The 22,050-nt window shown below is 43.1% G+C and overlaps 1 protein-coding gene across 1 annotated transcript in view; it reads left to right on the top strand.

The window, feature by feature from the left end:
* The window catches only part of LOC108795732 (sorting nexin-29-like), a 270,525-nt gene extending 250,713 nt beyond the window's left edge, over window positions 1-19,812 (top strand). The window contains exon 8 of the mRNA XM_018567020.1: window positions 19,644-19,812. Within this exon, the coding sequence (XP_018422522.1) occupies window positions 19,644-19,787 (144 nt within the window). The 3' untranslated portion in view covers window positions 19,788-19,812. The remainder of the gene's footprint in view (window positions 1-19,643) is intronic.
* The last annotated feature ends 2,238 nt before the right edge of the window (window positions 19,813-22,050 follow it).

Here is a 22,050-nt window from a genome sequence, read left to right as displayed (position 1 = left end):
TATGACGTGGTGCGCAGAAGTCGCATATGTTTTTAACTTATGTGCAGAAGATGTGGCCTGAGCTGCTACGCCTGCACAGGTTCTCATGAACGTGCAGCAGCTGCTACAAGCTGCTGTCACTCAGTGGGAGAGGAGGCTCCTGACAATATTGTCAGGATCGCTTCTCAGCACAGAGCTTAGCCCCACCTACAGTATATTACATTGAATTGTAAGCTTATGGTGCATTTTTGATTACAGGACCAAAATGTACTCCTGTATCATAAGGAAACTACAAATGCAAAAAAGGTATACCCCATAATTCTCCTTGAAATTGTGTTCTAAAGGCCTGGAAGTGCACAAACTCCAGTGCCAAAACACGCCAATTGGCATTTTTTACATAAAATGCTTACAATTGTATTTCTCTATTATATATTGAGGGACACAGGATCCAATCAGGACATCCCTGTCTAAAACTTCTATGTTTCTCGCTGGACAATAGTACACTAGACACTGAATCAAAAGGAGATAAGAGAGATGACACACAGAGGGGAATTTATCAAAACTGGCAGACAAAATCTGGAGCAGCCATGCATGGCAACCAATCAGCTTCTCTCTTTCATTTTCAAATCTTAACTGAAAAAACTGAAGAGAGAAGTGGTTGCCATGCACAGCTGCTCCGGATTTTGTCTGCTCCAGTTTCGATAAATTCCCTTCAATGAGTCTGGATCAGAGGACCAGAGCAGCCATCAGAAATTTTGGGGCCCCGTACACAGCTTCAGGCCAGGGCCCCCCTGTCCCCCTAAGAACACTGCATGGGCCTGTCCACTGGCTGTCCCATTGAGTCCGTCCACTGGCCATCCCTACGGTTCCTTCAGTGCACCCACTTTTATTTTAACACTATTACAACTTAATATATGTAATCGAAATGTGTATTCCAACACACAGGTAACACTGATTCTGCTGGGGTGACACCGCACAGGTAACACTGACTCTGCTGGGGTGACAAAGCACAGATAACACTGGGAGCGATGCTGATTGCATCACTTCCGGTCCCATAGCTGTCAGTGCTGGGCTCCTGAAGCACCTGATCTGCACTTCAATAACTTATTTGGAGTGTAAAGGTGACACTGGGGGTCTTCTGGACCCCCAGCATCACCTTAAAGAGTATCTGTCACCACCATCTGCTATCACATGGGGGGCTTGGAAGCCCCCCTATGTGATAGCAATTAAAGTAAAAAAATAGCAGTTTTTAAAATTAACATTAAATAAAATAAATCTAACAATAATAAACACGCGTCGGGTGCGCATACATATGAAAACGACGAACGCGCTACCCACGTTGGGTATCGCCACACACACCAGAGGGAGACCAATCATTCTAGGGCCAGTGTTTTTGGGTATCTCTAAACTGATGACCTGTGGGGGCTTTTAAAGCGTCATATTTGGATTTTTGGGGTACTGAATTTTGTTGCCGTTTCGCATGTTGGGTATCCATTTACTCATTGTAACCTCATCTTTTATATTTTATTTTTTAAAAATTGGTATTTTATTGTGTTTTGGGGCATTTAAGTACATTTTTCACCAAATTTTGGGGTTTGATAAGGAGTTGAGCTAATATCGTGCAACATAAATATGTGCAACTGCCACCATTATATTCTATAGGGTCTGGGCTTTCAGAAAATATATTTTAAGTAATTTGGGGGTTTTAAGTAATTTGCAGGCCTAAAATGTGGAATATAACATGGGTGCAAAAAATGAAAAAAAAAGGTCTCAGTCATGAAGGGGTTAAACTGTGGTTTACATTTTTTTGCTAAACCCTTAGCTAACAGACCTGTGCCTCATCTCCCTTCAGCCAGAAAGGTATCATCCACGGGGATAAGGTTGAGTTTGTTCCAGGTAAGGAGGCTAGGGATAACACTACTAAGATCATACACTTACTCTCTTACATCCACAACAATCGCCTCCCTGCGTGTTTGTTATCATTTGACGCCAAAAAGGCTTTTTACTGGGTGAACTGGGAATTCCTTCACCTCTCTCCTTCACCTCTCTCGAACAGATTGGCCTGGGCCCCAATATTCTTGGTAAGATCATGTCCCTTTCCTCTAATCCGTCCACAAAGGTCCAAGTTAATGGTACTTTTTCGGACCCTTTTCCCATCAGTAATGGCACCCGCCAGGGCTGTCCCCTCTTTCCTCTTCTTTTTGCAATTGTTATTGAAAACCTAGCCCAAACCATTAGTAAAAACTCTTCAATTCACAGTATAGGTGTGGGCTCTGACCATTCAATTCACAATATAGGTGTGGGCTCTGACCAATATAAACTGTCTCTTTATGCGGGTGACTTACTTCTGTACATCTGCCATCCACTCATCAGTATTCCTTCCCTTGTGGAATGTAGGCGCTTTTGTGTCCTGAGCACCTTTAAGATCAACCTTTCCAAGACAAAGTATTTTTTTAAAAATTCTTTATTAACTGAATCAATGTCATAAAACAGCGATGACAGTGGATCCAGTGATGACACAGCATTCACTGGATCCGCAATATAACATATTATAACACATCTGACATATTCAGTAAGACTTCTAAGTTCAAATCAATAAACAACTTATCTTATCGAAAACACAATAAATTCGTATTCTGTGAAAGTCCACAGATTACCGTTTCACTATTAAGAACATTTCCGTATTTAGGTATAGACCCAAAAAATAGTTGCATCTCGTGGTTAGAGAAAAAGCAGTAGAAAGCGCAGGTAGAAAAGAATAGGGGGGGAGTGTGTCCGGACGGGACCTAACACACCCTTCAAGAGCCCTGGTCGCCGTCCTGGGAACCCCCGGGGAGGGAACTGTGCTGAGGATCTGTAGAACACCCATGGCATCCAGGTGGCATTGAAACGGGCTTCAGTATTTTTCAGTGAGGCTGTGAGGTCTTCCAGTAGATATATATCCTGGACCCTGGCGAGCCATAGCTGGACTGTGGGAGGCTGGGGGTCCCGTCACTTCAAGGGTATACAGGCTCTGGCTGCGTTTACCAAGTGATGGGTTAACGAGCGTTTATATTTTGAGGTCGACCGTTTGGTCAAATGGAGCAGGCAAGCCGCTGGGTCGCCTCTGAGGTCTGCCCCCGTCAGGTTCTCAACTATTTCCAGGACCCCCTCCCAGAAGGGCTGTATTCCGGGGCAGTTCCAGAAGACGTGTAACAAGACGAAGTATTTAATGTGTTGCTAGACCATAGGAGTCTCTTGCATCTCAAATCCACTTTCTCCTTTCAATGGAGAACGGACTCCTTCATCTCTCTATGCCCTCAACTATCTCCCATTGCTCTCCAAGATACGTAGAGAATCTGAATTATTGAACTCCCTCAAACCCATATCCTTCCCAAATTGCTCTGCATTTTTTTGACCATTCCGATTACTGTTCCCAGGTCCTTTCTTTCCTCTCTTCGCTCACATTTTATCAGGGCTATCTGGCATCGCGGGATTTCCTGCATTCGTCACCGACTACTTTGTTGTCCGAAGGGAAGGGATTGGCCTCTCTGATTTTGACCTCTATTATAGAGCTGATTTGATTTCTAGGATCCTGGAATGGTTTTTTAGGTTTAAGAGCGCTAAAATTGTAGAACAATCCCTATCCTATCTGGATCTTAGAGCTCTGCCATGGACCTCACCTATACCCATCTCTCTTCGAGCTACACTTTCTCCTCTTACACTCGTTTCACTTAGAATGTGGACTTTGGAGCGTGATCACAGCAGCCTGTATTCGCCTCCTGGCCCCTCAAACCCCTATTAATATTAACTTGCCCTTAGGTATTTCCTCTTCTTCACTGGCTGATACTCCAATTCAAAGATAAAGATTTTGTGGATCCTAGCAGGGGCTCTTTCCTCTACCCGTTGACAACCCCTTCTTCTGGATGGATTTGGCTGCTCGACTGGCAGCTACGCCTGTTTAGTAATTGTTTGTTCACTTCTGGACGTTACCATAGACCTCTCAGTTCCTTTGAGCGGATGTGTTCTCCTCATAGACCTCCTCATCGTATTCTTTCTTTGGTTTACAAACAACTCCTTTCCAGAACTTGCCCAGGTTGGTTGCATCGTGTTCTCCTCAGAGACCTCCTCATCATATTCTTTCTTTGGTTTACAAAACTACTCCTTTCCAGAACTTGCCCAGGTTTGTTGCATTGTGGCACCAGAAACTTGGGTACTCACTAGGGATGCACCGATAGCGGTATTTTGGTACCGAGAACGAGTACCGATAATTTTTTTTCGGTAATTGACGAGACTGATCCAGTGCGATATAGGGGGGGGTCTCCATGGTCTTCCAGAAATGTGGAATGAGCTGTCTGTTGACTAAAAAGAAACAATCAAACTAAATGGGGCCGCTGTTGCGACCAACCACAAGGTAGAATGGACAGCAAGGCAGACTCAGGGGAAGGAGCCAGATTAGAGTGTGGAGTTTGTTATATATCCTATAAATCTTGAGCCAGAAAGGTTGTAATACAGGACAACACCAAATATGTAAGCAAGTTCCCAAAGCCAGTCTAAGAGGAAGAAGGGTCAATATGATGCAAAACCACCGGCACCTTATACCAGCGCGCAACAATTTTATAGTTATTTTCCTGCACATACGTAGAAAGCAAAGAAGGGGCTCGGGTGCGTTGCCACTGCCAATGTGACAGAGGGCATCCAAATCAGGGAGGAAGTGGGGGAAGTTCCGATTCATTGCTAGTGAAATCCAGCCAGTTCTGCACAGGGATTTACCGGGTCTCCAGGAAGATAAACAAAGCAGGGAGTTGGTCTGGAGTGTGCAGATGGAAAAGTGATGCCCGTCACTTTTGGGATGATGATGAGGTGGAAAGGGTGACCCCATCTGTACGTGGCATCAAAGGAATGGATGACATCCAACAAGGGACGAGGGACTCTACGCATCTGAAGCATGTGCCTAGAGAGATCCGGGAGAACCCAGACACTAGCGCCATTAAAGTCTATGGGACCTCTACTCCAGGCCTGGTACAGTATCCCTTCCTTCACAGTAAAAAAGTGTACCCTACACAGGATATCTCGGGGAACATCCAGATTCTGGGAGCGTAGACCGTGGACACGTTGGACCCGGGTCCATAAGTGATTCAGAATCTGGCAGCTTACTGGTTCAGGATAACAGTCACTGTCAAGGTGAGATCAGCGCTGTCAAGGTGAGATACCCTTAAGCCGTAAATTGTTGCGCCTGTTGCAGTTCTCACCATTGTCTATTTTGAGGTGCATGGCGATGAGCTGTCGTCTGATAGCTGTATGTGCAGCCTCCAAAGCATCCATTCTCTCCAGCAGAGAGGAGGTAAAGGCCCCCATGCCTGTCACCTGGCCATCCAAAGCAGAGACATGCGTTTTGATTTCTTGAGCCTCCTGGTGGAGGGCCGACACAATTTTCAAGGCCATAGCCTCCATATCCTGCTTAGTGGTGAGCCGGGGCTGAATCGATCTCTAATCCCTGTCCCCAGACTGACTCACCTCAGAGACATCATCACCACTTAAGGAGCCAGGAGGGGCGCCTCCTGGGGGAATAAGGGGAGTAGGTATCGGTGACTGGGGGGAACTAAGGTTGCGGGCAGGGAGGTCCACAGGTAGCGGCTGTGCTTCTTACCCGGTGTAAGAAAAAATAAACCTTTGCCGCACTCCTTACTGTTCATGTTCTCCAACAATTCATCCCCACACAGCTACCTCCTCATGAATCACTTCTTCCTCCCTTTTAGATAGTAAGCCCTCAGGGGCAGGGCACTCCTTACCATCTTGTCTTGAATTGTATTGTGATTGTAATATCTTCCTTATATTGTAGAGCGCTGCGCAAACTGTTGGCGCTATATAAATCCTACATAATAATAATACTGGTATTCCCATAATATGCAGACGGGTGCTCGAAATGACTGCGGATGGCGCCGCCACATAGTTACATAGTTACATAGTATTTGAGGTTGAATAAAGACATTAGTCCATCAAGTCCAACCTATTAGGATCTCATTCTAGGAGTACCCGTACCCCTGTATATTACGGTCCCTTAAGAAATCGTCCAAAAGTTTCTTGAACAATTCCACATTATTTGCTGAAATCACCGCCTGTGGCAGTGAGTTCCAGACCCTAACTGATCTTACTGTGAAGAACCCCCTTCGCACCTTGTGCTGGAATTTTTTTTCCACCAATTTTAGGTTATGGCCTCTAGTTTTTGTAACGGAGTTAATTTTAAACAGTTTATCGCTAATGTTGCTACCACCATTAAACATTTTGTACATGGAAATCATATCCCCCCTTAATCTCCTCACCTCTAATGTGAACATGTTTAAATTTAGTAGCCTCGTCTCGTAGCTCTGGTCCTCCATACCCCTAATTAGTTTGGTTGCCCTTCGCTGGACTTTTTCCAACTCAAGGACATCTTTTCTTAGTACTGGTGACCAGAACTGGACCGCGTACTCCAGATGAGGTCGAACCAATGATCTATAAAGTGGCAAAATTATAGACTTGTCCCTGCAATACATCCCCTTTTTAATACAGGACAAGACCCTGCTAGCTTTGTTTACAGCAGCCTGGCACTGCAAACTACCTTTCAGTTTGTGGTCTACAATGACCCCCAAATCCTTCTCCACATGTAGACAATTGGAAGATGTCACCAGCACACCAAACGATAATAACTGCGATCAAGTGTTAATTTATTGACAAATGCTGTTTCTCATTAGCAAGCGCTTTTGGGGCCACACGGGGTTCCCCTTTATCAGGGCCACATGTTAGGACACTCGTGAGAAGGTTAGAGATTTTTGGGATAAATTCTGGTATCTCTTTTGCAGACGTTGAATAAAAGTAACAACAGGCGCTTTAAAATTGCGCCTTTAGTGTTGGCGGTGCCTTCACACCATAACCCTTCAGATTTACTGTTGGCGAGTGCAGGTTGGACCCAGCTGTAAAAAAAATCAAATGATATGCACCTGTCACATGCGGGTGCGGAGAAATTGTGCCTTGAGTGTTGGTAGTGCACTATACCAAGAATATTACTTAAAGATAGAATAATCACCCACAAAGTTTGACAGCCTAGACAGTCTACTGGAGATGCCAGATCCCCAACATATTTAGTCCGTTACATCTGCATCAGGGGATTGATAGCTGCTGCTGATCCAGGACTGATTAATTTTGATAAATGTCAGCCGGTTAATGGAGTCTGTGGACAGACGCACTCTTTTATCTGTCACAAAACCTCCGGCAGCACTGAATGTCCGTTCAGAAAACACGCTGGATGCAGTGCAGCCCAGTAGCTCCATTGCATATTGGGTAAGATCTGGCCAGTGATCTATTCTCAATACCCAGTGGATCGTCTGTTGGAAATCTCTCCATGTCTGCTCTTGCCCCTAGGTAATCCTGCACCATATGATGCAGATGCTGCTGATGGGTGCCTAAAGCTAACAACCCTGGGCACTGAGGACTGAAAATATTTCTAAAGGCATCAGTCAGGCAGCCCCCTTCTCCACCAATCTTATTTTGACCAACCAAAGCCTCAGAAGCACCACTTTCATGACATGGTAACCTACCAGTGTCTGAAATGGTGTTACATAAGCACGCTTACATAAGCAGGGCTGTCTTTAATATTAACCGGACCCTGGGCAAACATTTTCTTGGCCCCCCACCCCCACCCGCCCCCTTCACCCTGTGAAACATCATATGGTCACAATATGCACTGTACAGCAGGGCCAGTGCAAGGATTTGGGCTTACACAGTTAAGAAAAAAAACATCTTTACTTGTTGCACTCCTTACCGAAAGTCCCTTGTAATGGGGTGGGTGCCCGCAGTGACTGCGGATGGCGCCACAAACAGCAATATATAGAAATGTCACCAGCACACCAAAACATCCTTTTAGGATAGCCAAATGTTTGTTTATTTACAGTTCCTTGTCAGAAAAACAAGCGCTTTCGGGACCGTGCAGGGTCCCTTCATCAGGCGCTTGTTTTTCTGACAAGGAATGGCAAATAAATGAACATTTTGCTATCCTAAAAGCATTTGATGTGCTGGTGACATTTCTTTATAGTGCATTTTCTGCCCCCTACTATATGTTACCTGTTCCCATTCATATAGCACACCCAATTCACATTTACAAAGTATTTCTTACTTTTCTATTTGTTTTTTAGCAGATTACACACAGGACTCTACAGGCAGCTTCCATCACATCAAAGGGCTTGTTTACCACTAATCCAGTGTGTTCCAGCACGGTTGGTAGCTGGAATGCACTGTATCGCATGAGGGAGCCTGGATATACATTCAAGTCAAAGGCACCACAGCCAGGTCTCCTGCCTTGCAGTGCATTTAACTGCACCAGAACACATGACACAACAATGCCCATGGTGCATTGCAATCGCAAAAAATAGGTCATGCATGCACGCAGGGAGAATTATATTATGCGATCTAGTGCATTCCAGTGATGACAGGGGGGGACGTGGAACGCAGCTCCATGCTGGGACTGTCACCCTCTGTCTGCAGCAGCAAAGCTTCCCTCAGTCCATGCAGGGGCCGTCACTCTCTCTCAGGAACACTCAATCCTCTGACTATAATATTACCTCCTAGCTGGCTCCAGGCAAAAGCTGAGGCTCTTCTTATCATCAGCACTAACTTCCTGTCAGAGGAGGCATACAGGGGAAAACACAGCCCAAGACGTCTGAAGAGCTGAGTACATTGTTCCTGTGGCAGTGCCCCATCCACCTGCTACACTGTCACAGCTTATTAACACTTTGCTGCCGAGCTCTGCTCCTGCTCCCCCACACCTCCTGAGTTACAGTCAGAGCTGGGTTTGCAGTCTGACACTACACGTGGTCAAGGGGCAGCTGGTTTGGGCCCCACAGCAATGACTGGGCCCTGGGCAAATGCCCTTTTTGCCCTGCCTTAAAGACGGCCCTGTACATAAGTTTCTCTTCAGCGCATCCTCAAGTTGTTTCATCCTGTGCCCATGCACTGTAAGTTTGAGGAGGGATAAGAATCAGAGACTTCAGGGTCACTGAGGATGTCACTATCGTGCACTACCTCCTCCCAGCCTGGGTACAGAAAACCCTCCCTTGAGGACTGCTGTATGTCATTCACTTTTGCAATGCCCCCATGGCTGCCATAATCCTGCTCCTCCTCTTGTGTTATCTGCGGCCCCACAGGAATGGTTTCTGCATAAAGGGGGCCTTGAGAGGAAAGGAAGTCCTCCTCTTCCTTCCACTGTTCTGCCTCAAGTGCCCTATGCATAATTCCACGCAGAGTATGCTACAGCATAAGAACACATGAGGGATCGTGTCACTGATGCATGCAATGTCACAGGTCACCATCCTTGTCGCCTCCTCAAATGACAGTACAGTGCATGCAGTACCTATTGCATTTTTGGAGGCCTTGGCGTGCCAGGACGGTAGAAACACATGGTGACTGTTTTGAGTTAATTCTTTTTCCACAAGTTTTTAGAAAATGAAGAAATACAAAGTTGTAAATTAGTAAGCTATTATTAACACATAGCATAGGCATACTCAGAATTATACTGCAAAACACATTCTTCTACTCCAGTTAGGCCCCAGTAGCACATGTGAGACTTTTTCACAGCCTAGACAAGAGAGAGTAAATACCATGGAGCACCTTGAGCCTTTCAAAGTGCTCCATCACAGTGAGGTATGGTGGAGGCGGAAGCAATCTTTAATGCAGAGGCCAGGTTTTGAGGGACAGTATGGACAATAGTAATGTGTGTCCCGCCTAATTCCTTTTTTGCTACACACGCAGCATTTTGTGGGGGTGTCCGGTCTTCTTGGGTGGAAAGAATCTTATCAGGGAACTCTGACTGCATCAGAGTGAGGATTTTCAGGATCAGGCCTTTCCTGGTTAATTAGGGCTGTAATCATTTCTTCTGGATATTGGAGGTAAGAGCCAGCTCTTTCTGAAGACTTAAAATTATCGTATGAAATGTTCATCGCCAATTAAAAAAGATAAATGGAAACTTTTTTGTACCAGTGAACAGAACTTCTGGTTGCCAAGTAGGGCTGTAGCTGCATCATCTGGTCATTGAAATCTACTTCACCCATATAGAGATTGTATTTGTGGACACTGATGTTTTGGGGAAAAAACAGATCTTCTTTGGATTTCCACAGAGGTGTCAGGGTGGATGGATGAAAGCATGTAAACATCCCGTTTGTCTTTACATTTGAGGGATAAAAGTTCCTCATTCCTCAAACTGGCTGACTCCCCTCTTTTCAGATTCTTGTAGACTAGATTTTGAGGAAAACCAATCCAATTTGATTGCACCGTACAGGAGCATGCTACTATAAAAATTGTCCACATAGAGGTGGTATCCCTGGGGGAATAGGGGTGACAATAGGTCCCACACAATTTTTTTTGGGTGTGTAGACCAGTATGAATTAAGTTAATTTTTTTGGATGAGTCCCATATTGGGTGTTAGGCCGAGAAAGGTTTTAAATTCAGAAATAGTAAGGGGTCATCACTCAAATGGTCTGGAATAAAAAGAACTGGGGTTTCTTACAGTGAACTGTTGATAATAAAGGTTGGTTTGGTCAACAATTAAATTGAATCGGTCTTCAGTAAAAAGCAAATAAAAAAATTGGATTGTGGTAAAAATCTCCGTTTACACTTGGACCCCTGGATGGGCAGTAAATGGGGGGGATCACCGAATTTGCTGAACAAGAGGGTAGCCACAAGGGATTTGCAAATGCCTCTGGTACATTAACATGGGTTTGGGGCCTAATTCTTTGTGGCTGATGTTGGATCACCCCACTACTGGTGCTTGCCTCTGCTTGGGGACGAGCGGCAGTACTGGTGCTTGACACTGTATGGGGATGAGCGGCAGTACTGGTGCTTGCCACTGCATGTGGATAAGCGGCACTGCTGGTGCTTGTCTACTGCATGTCAGCTGGATGTTGGACAGCACACCTGGACCTTTTAGCTGGGACAAGTTCTTCATCTAAATCAGAGGTGGATGCTGAACCACTGCTTTCACAGGTTCATACTCTGATCCAGAATCTGACAGGGAGGCCTCTCTGTCACTCTCACAAGACATGCTGAGAATTTGAAACGCCTCCTCACTGCTGTACAATTTTTTGACATTTTAGTAGTGGATTTTTGTGGGCACTGAATAAATCCCACTGACACTTTGAATCTGTGAATCACACTGACACCTTGAATCTCACTGATGATACTGTGAATCACACTGCTGACACTTTGAATCACACTGACAGTGTGAATCACATTGATGACACTGTGATCTGCACTGATGACACTGCGATATGCAATGATGACACTGTAAATCACGCTGACAATTTGAATCTCACTGATGACACCGTGAATCGCACTGCTGACACTTTGAATCACACTAATGACACTTAATCAGATTGACAGTGTGAATCACACTGATGACACTGTGATCTGCACTGATGACACTGCGATATGCACTGAGACACTGTGAATCGCACCGAGACACTGGTTAAACCACTGAGTAACACTAAATCGCACTGAGACACTGTCATCTGCACTGACAGTGTACTATTTTGGTGTGTATGTCACTTTAATTCTTACTGTGGACGATCGTTATGAAGATTTCAATCTCCTCTCTCACATCTGAACGGTGTGTGAGAGAGGAGATGAAGGCTGCAAACCACAGCTTTTGTTTACAATTTTGACAGCTGTGATTTGTCACAGCTAGATCACAAGGTATAGAGCCAATTTCACTGGCTCTATACCTTGTTTTTGAAACTGCACTGTCCGAAGGACAGTGCGGGAACAATGCGAACACAAGCGCGGAGGACATCTAAAAATGCCCACCCGCATCCAAGAAGCCGCTGTCTGGCTGTTTCATTACAACAGCTGGACAGCAGGTGGTTAATAAGTCTACCCCAGGGCAGCAATAACAACTTATTATTGCTGCCTGTGAGAAATATTTTTAAATATTTTATGGGGGGGATTATTATTGCTACCAGTGCAAGATTATTTTTGCTGCCTGGGGTAGGTTACTTTTGCTAGTGGTTATGTGCTCATTTACACGGTCATCCCAGGTTGCTAAGAGACACTTGCTGGAGATTATTGCAGAGGGTTGTCATTGCAGGCTCGGACACTTGCCATCTTCATTTTTGCCTTGACATCTGAACTTTCGAGATCTTGAAAAAAAACGTTCAAATAATATCTTCTACAAATGTGTAACATGCTGGAAAAATGTAAATAGCTTTTGAAGACAACACTTTTTTTTCCCTTGATTTTTTTTTATTCAACATGTTATGTAGCAAGGCTGACCAGGGGGGCTCGCCCTGGTGGGCTGTATGGAGCACCGTAATTTGTGTTGGCAGTTCTGTACATCCTCATTACCCCAGAGTTCCCATTGGATGTTGCCCTACACAATAATAAAACCTATGATCTATGTGGCCATAAAATTAAAAATAAAAACAAAATGGCTATCCACAAGATTTTACTTCAAATCAATAAAATTTTAGTGGAGCACCCCAAAAAAGAGTCTTGATCATTGGCCAGTTTAAACCTAGCTTGATATTCAACCCTTTGGTTGCACCCTACCAATATAAATATCCATTTCGTCATATAGCAATGTTTTCACTTTTTATATTGAAACCCTGTCAGTGCTAAAAAATATATAAAAAATAAAATAAAAAATAAATCAATTCTCAAAAGTCAGATTAAAAGGATGATAAGATATTGTACAGTCCAAGATATAAGTACAGTCCAGATGCAGCAGGAGGTCAGCAGGCAGTCTGGGAACTGGTAGGTGGTAGAAGAGCCATAGTCAGGACAAGCCAGGATCAACAACAGCTGGGCAGCAGAGGTACCAGAACGTCAGACAGGAAGTGAGGTCAGGATACAAGTCAGGATGAGCAACAGACGGGAAGCAGGAGGTACAAAAATTCCAGACAGGAAGCGAGATAAAGATACAAACCAGGATCAGAAAGGGTTGAAGCAGGGAAGTCAGAACGCAACAATGTCATCCAAACTCAAGAATGTGGACCCTAGATACACTTGTTGAGGCAACATAAGTGATTGGAGAGGTGCGAGCAGTGTAGGCTGACAGCCACAAGAGAAAGGAGAGGGTACAATTATGAACTGGAGCTGTGGAATAGGAGAGGGCTGGAAGTCTGTGGCTAGAGTGGAGTGCTGCGGTACTTAGAAGGTAGTGTGGGATAATCTAAGGGGCAGCTGGTGTTCACAAGAGCTCCTGATGGTGAAGATGGATTTTTCTGCATACTGACCTCAGGTTGAGATCCCCAGCTTCACCCTACACATCAGACGAGGAAACCAGGAAACAAAGGCAAAAGCTAAGTGCTACGGTACTTAGAAGGTTAGGCAGTGGACAAGGCTCAGCAGGAGACAACTTTAACCAATTTAGTTGCGCTGGAAAAACTATGTGAAAACACCAGCTGCAACAATGTGTATAACCGTGATCAATGTGAGCAATTATGTTACCCTTTTTCAAAAGGGTATCTTTTGAAAAAGTCAAAGACTGACGAAACGCGTCAAGGGGACCCGCTGCTTCCTTCCTGACATACCGGATAAACCTTCAAAGGCTGGGCGCCGTTTACACCCACATGCGATTTTTACTCAAACCATTTCGTAAGTGTAATCATTTATATTTGGAATAAAGGACTTTCGTGACTACACTTAGATCTGCTTTCTCTCTTGTGTCCTTTTTCCTGTCTTCCTCGCTCGGCTGGGCTGCTCCTGGAGGGCGTTTGACACCGGCATCAGAACCGTGTGCTGACCGTTTGGAGGAGAGAGAGAAATATAAAGAATTTTTGAGGACTTATGGATTGAAGACAAAGTAATAGACACTTTTTTCTTTGTTATTTTTTGGGTTCCCTTTCTTTTGGTTTTCATTCATTTTTCTCCTCTGAGTGAAAGAGTTAAATGCCTTGGTGATTGAAAGAATCTTTTGCGTAACCCTAATCCACGTCTTATATGGAGACATTGCTTTTCTTTTTGCTTTTTTCGTTTTTTCGTTTTGGGGCGATGATAAATGGTTTTATGTGAGCTATTTTTTGTATAGCTGTGTAATTATAATCAACCAATCGAATGATGAGATCAAACTTTAGAATCTGAATGTATATGTAATCCCTACAGACGTGGGATTGAGCGTTTAATCACAGAATACTGTTTTATTATCACATTTTTATTATCACATTTTTATCAACGAAATATTGAACAGAACAAAGACACAGTTTACTAATTATAATAATTTATTTATTTATTATACATATTTTACACTAATTTATGAATCTTTATTCACTCATTTATTCATTTATCCATCAATTTTATTTTTTTATTTTTCACTTGAATATAAATAGCAAGATGACACAGTAAGAACATTGCTCACTACCAAGCGCAACATAATTGCTCACATTGATCAGCAGGAGACAAGGCCAAAGGTTACTAAAGTAGAGTGAAAGCAATAGCTGGCTGGAGTGCACTGGGAACACACTGTAAACAGGTTACAGTGCACAGGGGACACACAAGTGCAGGGTTGTTTGAAGCTGACAGGAGAGTACAGGGAACACAAAGGTGCCAATGGGGTCACAGAAGAGCACAAGTCACTGGAGTACAGGGGGATCTGAGGAACTGGAGCTCTGGAACAAAGGGTCTTAGTGAAACTAGGAAATACTCTTGGAACACGGTATATTCTAGAAACTATAACCCCTTCACGTCCCATGACAGGAAAAAGGGGGTAAAACGGAAAAGCCGCCGGGACTCTGTTCAGATTTGTAGAGCCGGCGGCCGGCTTTACAGTAGAAGCGATTCTACGATTCGCCCCCCTTGCCCGACACCCCCGCCGTGTTTCCCAGGCTCCACTGCCCCTCCTATGGGACCGGCATCTCAGGTGTCGGTGGGAATCTGGGGAGGAGAGCGGCGAACGTCCATTCACCGATCTCCTCCCTGTTCTATGGTATTGGGAGCGATGCCTATTGCATCACTTCCGGTCCCATAGCTGTCATAGCTCCTGAAGCCCAGCAATAAGCTATTTAAGTGTGATCTGCAATTCAATGGCTTATTTAAAGTAGAAAAGTGACAGTAAGGGTCTTTTGGACCCCCAGTATCATCTTAAAGAGGACCTGTCACCACCAATATGCTATCACATAGGGGGATTAAAAGCCCCTCTATGTGATAGCAATTAAAATAAAGTTTTTAAAAAAAACTGTTTAAAAAATAATATTAAATACATGAAATGTAAAAATAATTTTAATTTTTTTTAAGTCCCCGCCCCCGCGAGCAAGCCGTCGTCACCTAAACACACATCAGGTGTGCCTACGTAGGAAAACGACGATGACGACTCATGCTGAGGTATCGCTGCACATGCTAGAATGTGAGCAATAATTCTAGGGCCAATATTTATGAGTATCTCTAAACTGATGACCTGTAGGGGCTTTTTAAAGCGTCGTGTATGGACTTTTTGGGGTACTGAATTCTGTCACAGTTTCAAGGACCCATGCAATTTTTAACCTTGGGCATGTTGGGTATCTATTTACTCGTTGTAACCTCATATTTGATATTTTACAACATTGTTTTATATAGTGTTTTGGGGCATTACATTTAACTTAAGTGCATTTTTCACTACATTTGTGGGTTTGATAATAAGTTGCGCTTTCAGAAAATATATAATATTTGTGGGTTTTACGTAATTTTCAGGCCTAAAATGTGGATTACATCATGTAAACAAAAAAATTTAAAAAAGGCCTTTGTCCTTAAAGTGACATTAAACCCTCAGATTTTTTAACATAAAACAATACTGTAATGTGCGCCTTACTGTAATCCATGGTTGCTTCCCTTCTCTTTGCTGCTCTTCCTTTTAAATCTGTATCTGTTCTCATGCTGGGCAGAACTTCTGTTTTGCAGCAGACTGCCTCGTCTCAGGAATGGATACATGGTTTGTAATCTGAGCCAGCACTACAGGAAGAGGCCCTGAGCTGCAAAGGGAAGTTCTCCCCAAGCATGAGAAGACATGAGGATTTAAAAGGAAGAGCAGCAAAGAGAAGGGAAACTACCATGGATTACAGTAAGGCACACATTACAGTATTGGTTTATGTTAAAAAATCTGAGGGTTTAATGTCACTTTAACTACTTTAAGGGGATAAACACAGGAACTGGGGCCTAGGGCTAGGAATACACAGTTCCTTAGGCCAAGAGTGCTAGTCTGAGCATAGTTTAAAAAGAAAGGTAAATTGGGAGGCTGGGCAGGAAACACACTGGGGGGGAATTTATCAAAACTGGAACAGACAGAATCTGGAGCAGTTGCCCAGGGCAGCCAATCAGCTTTTATCTTCAGTTTGTTCAGTTAAGATTTGAAAATGAAAGAGTGATGCTGATTGGTTGCCATGCACAGCTGCTCCAGATGTTGTCTGCTCCAGTTTTGATAAATCCTCCTTACTATATTTAACAGCTGGTGAGATGTGGCAATGCCTAAAGCATCCAGACCAATACAGCACTGCAAATGGTCTCACCTGGTCAAATGGTCTAAAATAGAGCCCTATTGTGCCTTGCACATAACAAAGTATATAGGAAAATTGTGACAATTCAAGCCATACACCATTAAGCGAGACACACGTTTTTGGCCACACTCACTTTTGGCCAGACTCTTATGTGTGCAGCAGCCGGCGCACTTTGTCTGGGCCATTACTCCTCTCAACCCCTCAAGGTGCCCAGCACAATTGTTTTCCAAAGGCTGGCAACTATGTGTGTCCCTGTAAGGATTTCATTGCAATTTTATGTTGTAACAAATCAAGGAGGCATTGACAGCACTTGCAGAAGTGGTGTTAGTGGGAGGAGAGCAATAACAAGCTATGACAATGGAGCAACAACAATAAAACCCTGAGAGAACACTTCCTACTGAAACTGGCAGTCAGGGACTGTACATGCTTGAACCCAGTTTTAGGCCAATATCAAACCAGGCAAATTGCATGATCGTGTGGCATATTCCAGATTGGTTGTCACTTTATGACAAAATTACAATAAATACCTTAAAGGAGAAGTTAAGCCAAGTAATTTTTGGGCTTTACTGATGTACTCCTGTGACCCAAAATCAGCATATAGCAGGCTACTGACCGATGTCTGCTGACCGTGAAGAGCCACATTGCAGCCGGGAAGAATCCCAACCAAATTGTTGTGATCTACCCTGCTGCCGGATTGACAACTGGCTCGAGAGCTAGAGCCAGCTTTGTTTGCCCCTCCCCTGTTTGTCTCTCCAGTGAGCGCTGGAGCAGCAGAGAGGGGAGGGGGGAATCCTGGTGGGGATTGGTGACCGACAGCGATCTGCATGGAGTTCCGTTTTCCATGCCATTAGAAAATGGGCACTTGCGCGCATGCACGCCTTCCCGCGGACCGGCCGCAAAAAAGCGCACCAAACGCGCACAGGAAGTGACACAATGGGCTGATGGATCTCTCTATTTAAGCTCAGGCTGCCTGTCTCCAAATTGCTAGATTGTCTTTCAGCTCCCCTGTAATTCCTTGCTTTGTATTGCCAGACTTCTGACCCGGATTTGCTATTTGACCAATCTTGTTTGCTGCCTGCCCCTTGACCTTGAAACATTATTCCCGGACTTTGCCTCTGCCTCATCCTTTTGTTCCTTGCTTGCCCGACTGGTGTGACCTTGGCTCGTTTGACCTTGATTACGGATCTTGCCCTGCTCTGCAACCATCATCTGGACTCCAGCTTGCACGGTGTTACCACCACTGGCACCCATGCCACTCGCTGTCTGCTTGGACTCTGTCCCCAACTCCAGAGTCCTAGGGACATGAGGTGCAATGGGGGCCTCCTCACACATTCAGTCTCCAACCAGGTACGTGACAGACAGTCACTGCTCTCTGCAGGGAGAAGACTGTAAACTGAGCAATCAGCAGTTACGTGATCTTCAGCTCTTGGTATCAAGCCAGTGTTGGACAGCTGCAGTGTTCCATGCCATCTCCAAGAACTGGGAATAGTATATTTTATTATCTTGGTACTTCTCCTTTAAACAAATCATTATAAAGAAAAAAAAGGGGAAAACTATAATATTGAAAATCCCAGTTCTTTAAAGAAAACAAACTAAAGGCCATTCAAAAGAATGAAACTATCAGCTCTAAAACAAATATCACTTTGCTAACTGATCTTCATGTTTCATAATCCCATAGATTGATCTTTCTGGTTGTACAGGGATCAATCGATTAAAACCCAACTTTGGCTAGAATAATATTACTAGCTTTAGAGGTGTCTGCGTGTCTTCACCTCAGGTGTGTAACAGTGCCCTAAAGGTTTTCCTACAACTACTTTAAAAGAGATCCATTTAATTTTCCTGAACTCCCACTGTATTTCTGGCCTGCTGCCAACACAAGCACTGATAGACTGATAGATAGACATCAGCACTGGCGTCCTGTCTCAGTCCCTCTCCCCGCATAACCATTCAGAAAACGCTTGGCAACAAGATACATTTTGTGAATGGCCCAGTGGAAAGGGGGCAGCGAAACAATAACTTCAACACAAATTAGGTAAAGTACCTTTAAAGCTAGTAAAATGATCATGTCTGGAGTTTGGCTTTAAGTAGTTAAAGTGACATTAAACCCTCAGATTTTTTAACATAAACCAATACTGTAATGTGTGCCTTACTGTAATCCATGGTAGTTTCCCTTCTCTTTGCTGTTCTTCCTTTTAAATCCTCATGTCTTCTCATGCTTGGGGAGAACTTCCCTTTGCAGCTCAGGGCCTCTTCCTGTAGTGCTGGCTCAGGTTGCAAACGTACACACAGACACTATGTAGCCATTCCAGAGACAAGGCAGTCTGCTGCAAAACAGAAGTTCTGCACAGCATGAGAACAGATACAGATTTAAAAGGAAGAGCAGCAAAGAGATACATAATGTATCTATTCCTGAAAAAAGAATGTTTCAGTTTGCTGATCGTTGTTGCAACAATCAGAAAAACTGAACTGCTGCAGGATCAGTGTCACTAACTTATTATTGGCTGTTCTGAAGTTTGAAGCAACCTGATAATAACCAAAAATTTATTAATTTATCAAGCAGTAATAGTGAGATTAATTCACAATGATTGCTTGATATAATTAAATAAATAAAATAACATTTTTACGTTTAAAAAAAAAGTGAAAAGTGTAAAAAAAAAAAAAATGTGTTAAAAATAATAAAAATAAGGGACAAATAAATGAATGTATTTATTGCATTTTTTTTTTTTTTTTAGCCGTGCTGGTTTTGTAAAAAAAATACTACAAATCAAAACTTTTTTTTAACGTTTTTTCCTCGTTTTTTATTTTTTATTTGTCCTAAGTGAGGCGTTAGACACACATATGTGATATAAATATATAGCCCTATCTGTCCTCTAAAAAACAATATATAATATGTGTGGATGCACTTTGTAAGAAAGTATATTACTGACGTGGAAGAATCGCACAGCAAAAATGTCAAAAGTGTGTCAGTCATTTACGAACAGAAACTAAAAACAAGCTCAGTCATGAAGAGGTTAAGCATGGCATCATTTTTGGTAAGTTCTCTGTATGCAGTCATCTTATGCCAATAAGTCATGTTCAAAGTCAAAGTGTGCACATTCATAATACATGTGGCCATCTTAGCAGCCAAAAGTTAAATTTGGTAAATAACTGTATGAATTTATTGAGACAAACATATGATGTATTTTTTTTTATTTCTAGGATGCAAAATTTGTGGAGGAACGACGGAAACAACTACAAATCTACTTAAGAAATGTCATGAACAAAGTCATACAGACATTGCCAGATTTTGTTGCCAAACCAAACAAAGAAAACCTGACACAGATCATGCCTTTTTGTGCATAAGTGTTGGTCTTAATTTTTAATTTTGTCTTTCCAACATACTATTATTAGTTCATCTGTTGCACAGAGGTGTGCACCTGTTCTTAGTAACTTAATAGTGCAGCTTAAGATTTCTCTCAAGATTATAAAGATTGACTGCTATGGCCTCTCCTTCCTTCCAACTATGTTTTTTTTTTTTTTTTAACAGATTGGAATGAACAGGCTTTATAGATGCTATACAGTCCATGCATTGCCCCACTATCAACCTTGGATCAGCAGCATTTGGAGGATGTAACTTAAATCTACCTATAGACGGCAGTCATAACAATTCTTGTGTATTCTATGCAGGACCGCTGTTTGCTTTACTATTGTAAATATTCTTCATACTACTGGCCCTCCGGTAAGAAACGTTATCCTGTCAAAAATCAATTACGTGTGATTCCCTCTTTGAAGCCGCCACACCCTAAACCCGCTTACAAGCAACTACCCACCCAACGCATGGAACTGCATGACCTGGGCATCGGGAGATAGGAATTCTACACCACTGCTGCCCCTCTACTCCCTGCTGCCCCAAGGCTGGGCCTTGGTTGGCCTTGTGGGAAATCCGGCCCTGATTCTATGCCTATCGTGTTTGAGGGGAGAGAAGAGCCGTACACCCCAACACTGACGTTCTCTCAAGGCAATAAATAAGTAGTTGCCAAATAAAAAAAAATCTAAACCAGATGCTCCTAGAAATATTGGTTTGATCATGTGATGATCCACTCATGTCTCATTACTATAAGAAAAAATGTCATTGGTCATTTGATCTTTTGGCTTCCACAGTGTTTTACAAATGTGAATCGCATCCATTATGCTTTTGGTGTTATTTAGGTTACAAAAGGTAGCATATTTGATGGAAATAAACAATGTAAATCAACCCAATATAGATACTTGATTTGTGAGTGATTGCTGATGGGTGGTTCAGTCTACTTATTTGTGTCTTGAACTCCGGCAGCAATATCTTATCATTACAGTTTCTGACCTGCCTTCCCCTCTACCCATTATTATACTATTTGGCTTAAAGGCGCACACGTCGCCTATGGCCAATTTTGGGTATGCTAGTTTTTTGCGATTTCGCGCAATTTTTAAGCTTGACATGTTTGGTGTCTATTTACCCGACGTGACCCCGACGTTTATATTTTACCAAAAAAGTGGGTAATATTAGTTGTTTTATAACATAATGTTAAAAAAAACTTTTTTTTTCAAAATTGTCAGTAATTTCTCCTGAATATAGTAAAAAATAAAACCCCCAGTGGTGATTAAATACCACCAAAAGAAAGCTCTATCTGTCCCCAAAAAATGGTATAAAATTAATTTCAGTACAGCGTTGCATGACGGAATAAATGTCAGTCAAAGTACTGCAGCGCTGAATTCTGAAAAATGGCTTGGCCAGGACGGGGGTCTAAAAACTTGGTCTTCAAGTGGTTAACCACCTAGATTTTCATATCTGTATACTGACAAAGATATTATGGACACTCAGAGAACTCAGTTAGAGCACCACTTTAACATACAGTATATCAATCATTAGCACACTTCAGTTTAACTTGTGTCTAACTTTTTCTTTATTTTCTTTTTTGGAACTCACAGTTTTGTTTAGGCCCCATTCACACAGGAATCGGCCGGCATGTACAGCTTCGTGCTGCGTGCACGGCCGTATCGGGCAGCTCGCGGGAAGGACAGGTGCTGCGCGTGATAAGTACGCAGCCCCTGTCCTTCTCTATGGGACTACCCGGCCATACGTCCCCCTTTACTCACCTCAAGTGCACGTCCGTGCATGTGAGCATACTCGTACGCTGACAGGATGTATCCTGTCTGCGTCCGAGCCAGGAAACACGCACCTGCACCCGCACGGATGTGCTCTTGAGGTGAGCGTAGGGGGGTACAATTTTCACATGATGATGATCTCACAAAATGTCTAATATACTGTACATAATGACTTGTTAACACCTAGAAACTCCCAAAATGCATTTTTAATGATTATGAAACAAATACCAGTTGTTTATTCTAATAAAGGATAAACTGCTATACAGGTGCTCTTGTGTCCACGTCAGTTTTTTTTTTTAGCATTATCCTATATGGTTGCACCTTAACCTTTTTCTTCTAGGATAAGTGTGGTATCGAATTTAATTGTGTCTAAAACAATACCCCTTATGGAAGACAGCAATTTTTATATTTCAGCTACTGACCTATTGAATTTGCAAAAAAACTGACCTCCACTATGATGCCAAAGAAATATATATATATATAT

This window comes from Nanorana parkeri, unplaced genomic scaffold, assembly GCF_000935625.1.
Source record: "Nanorana parkeri isolate BGI_ZX_2015 unplaced genomic scaffold, ASM93562v1 scaffold998, whole genome shotgun sequence".
Lineage (NCBI taxonomy): Eukaryota > Metazoa > Chordata > Amphibia > Anura > Dicroglossidae > Nanorana > Nanorana parkeri.
Note: the sequence above shows the minus strand (reverse complement) of the source record. Positions and strands in the feature narration are given on the sequence as shown.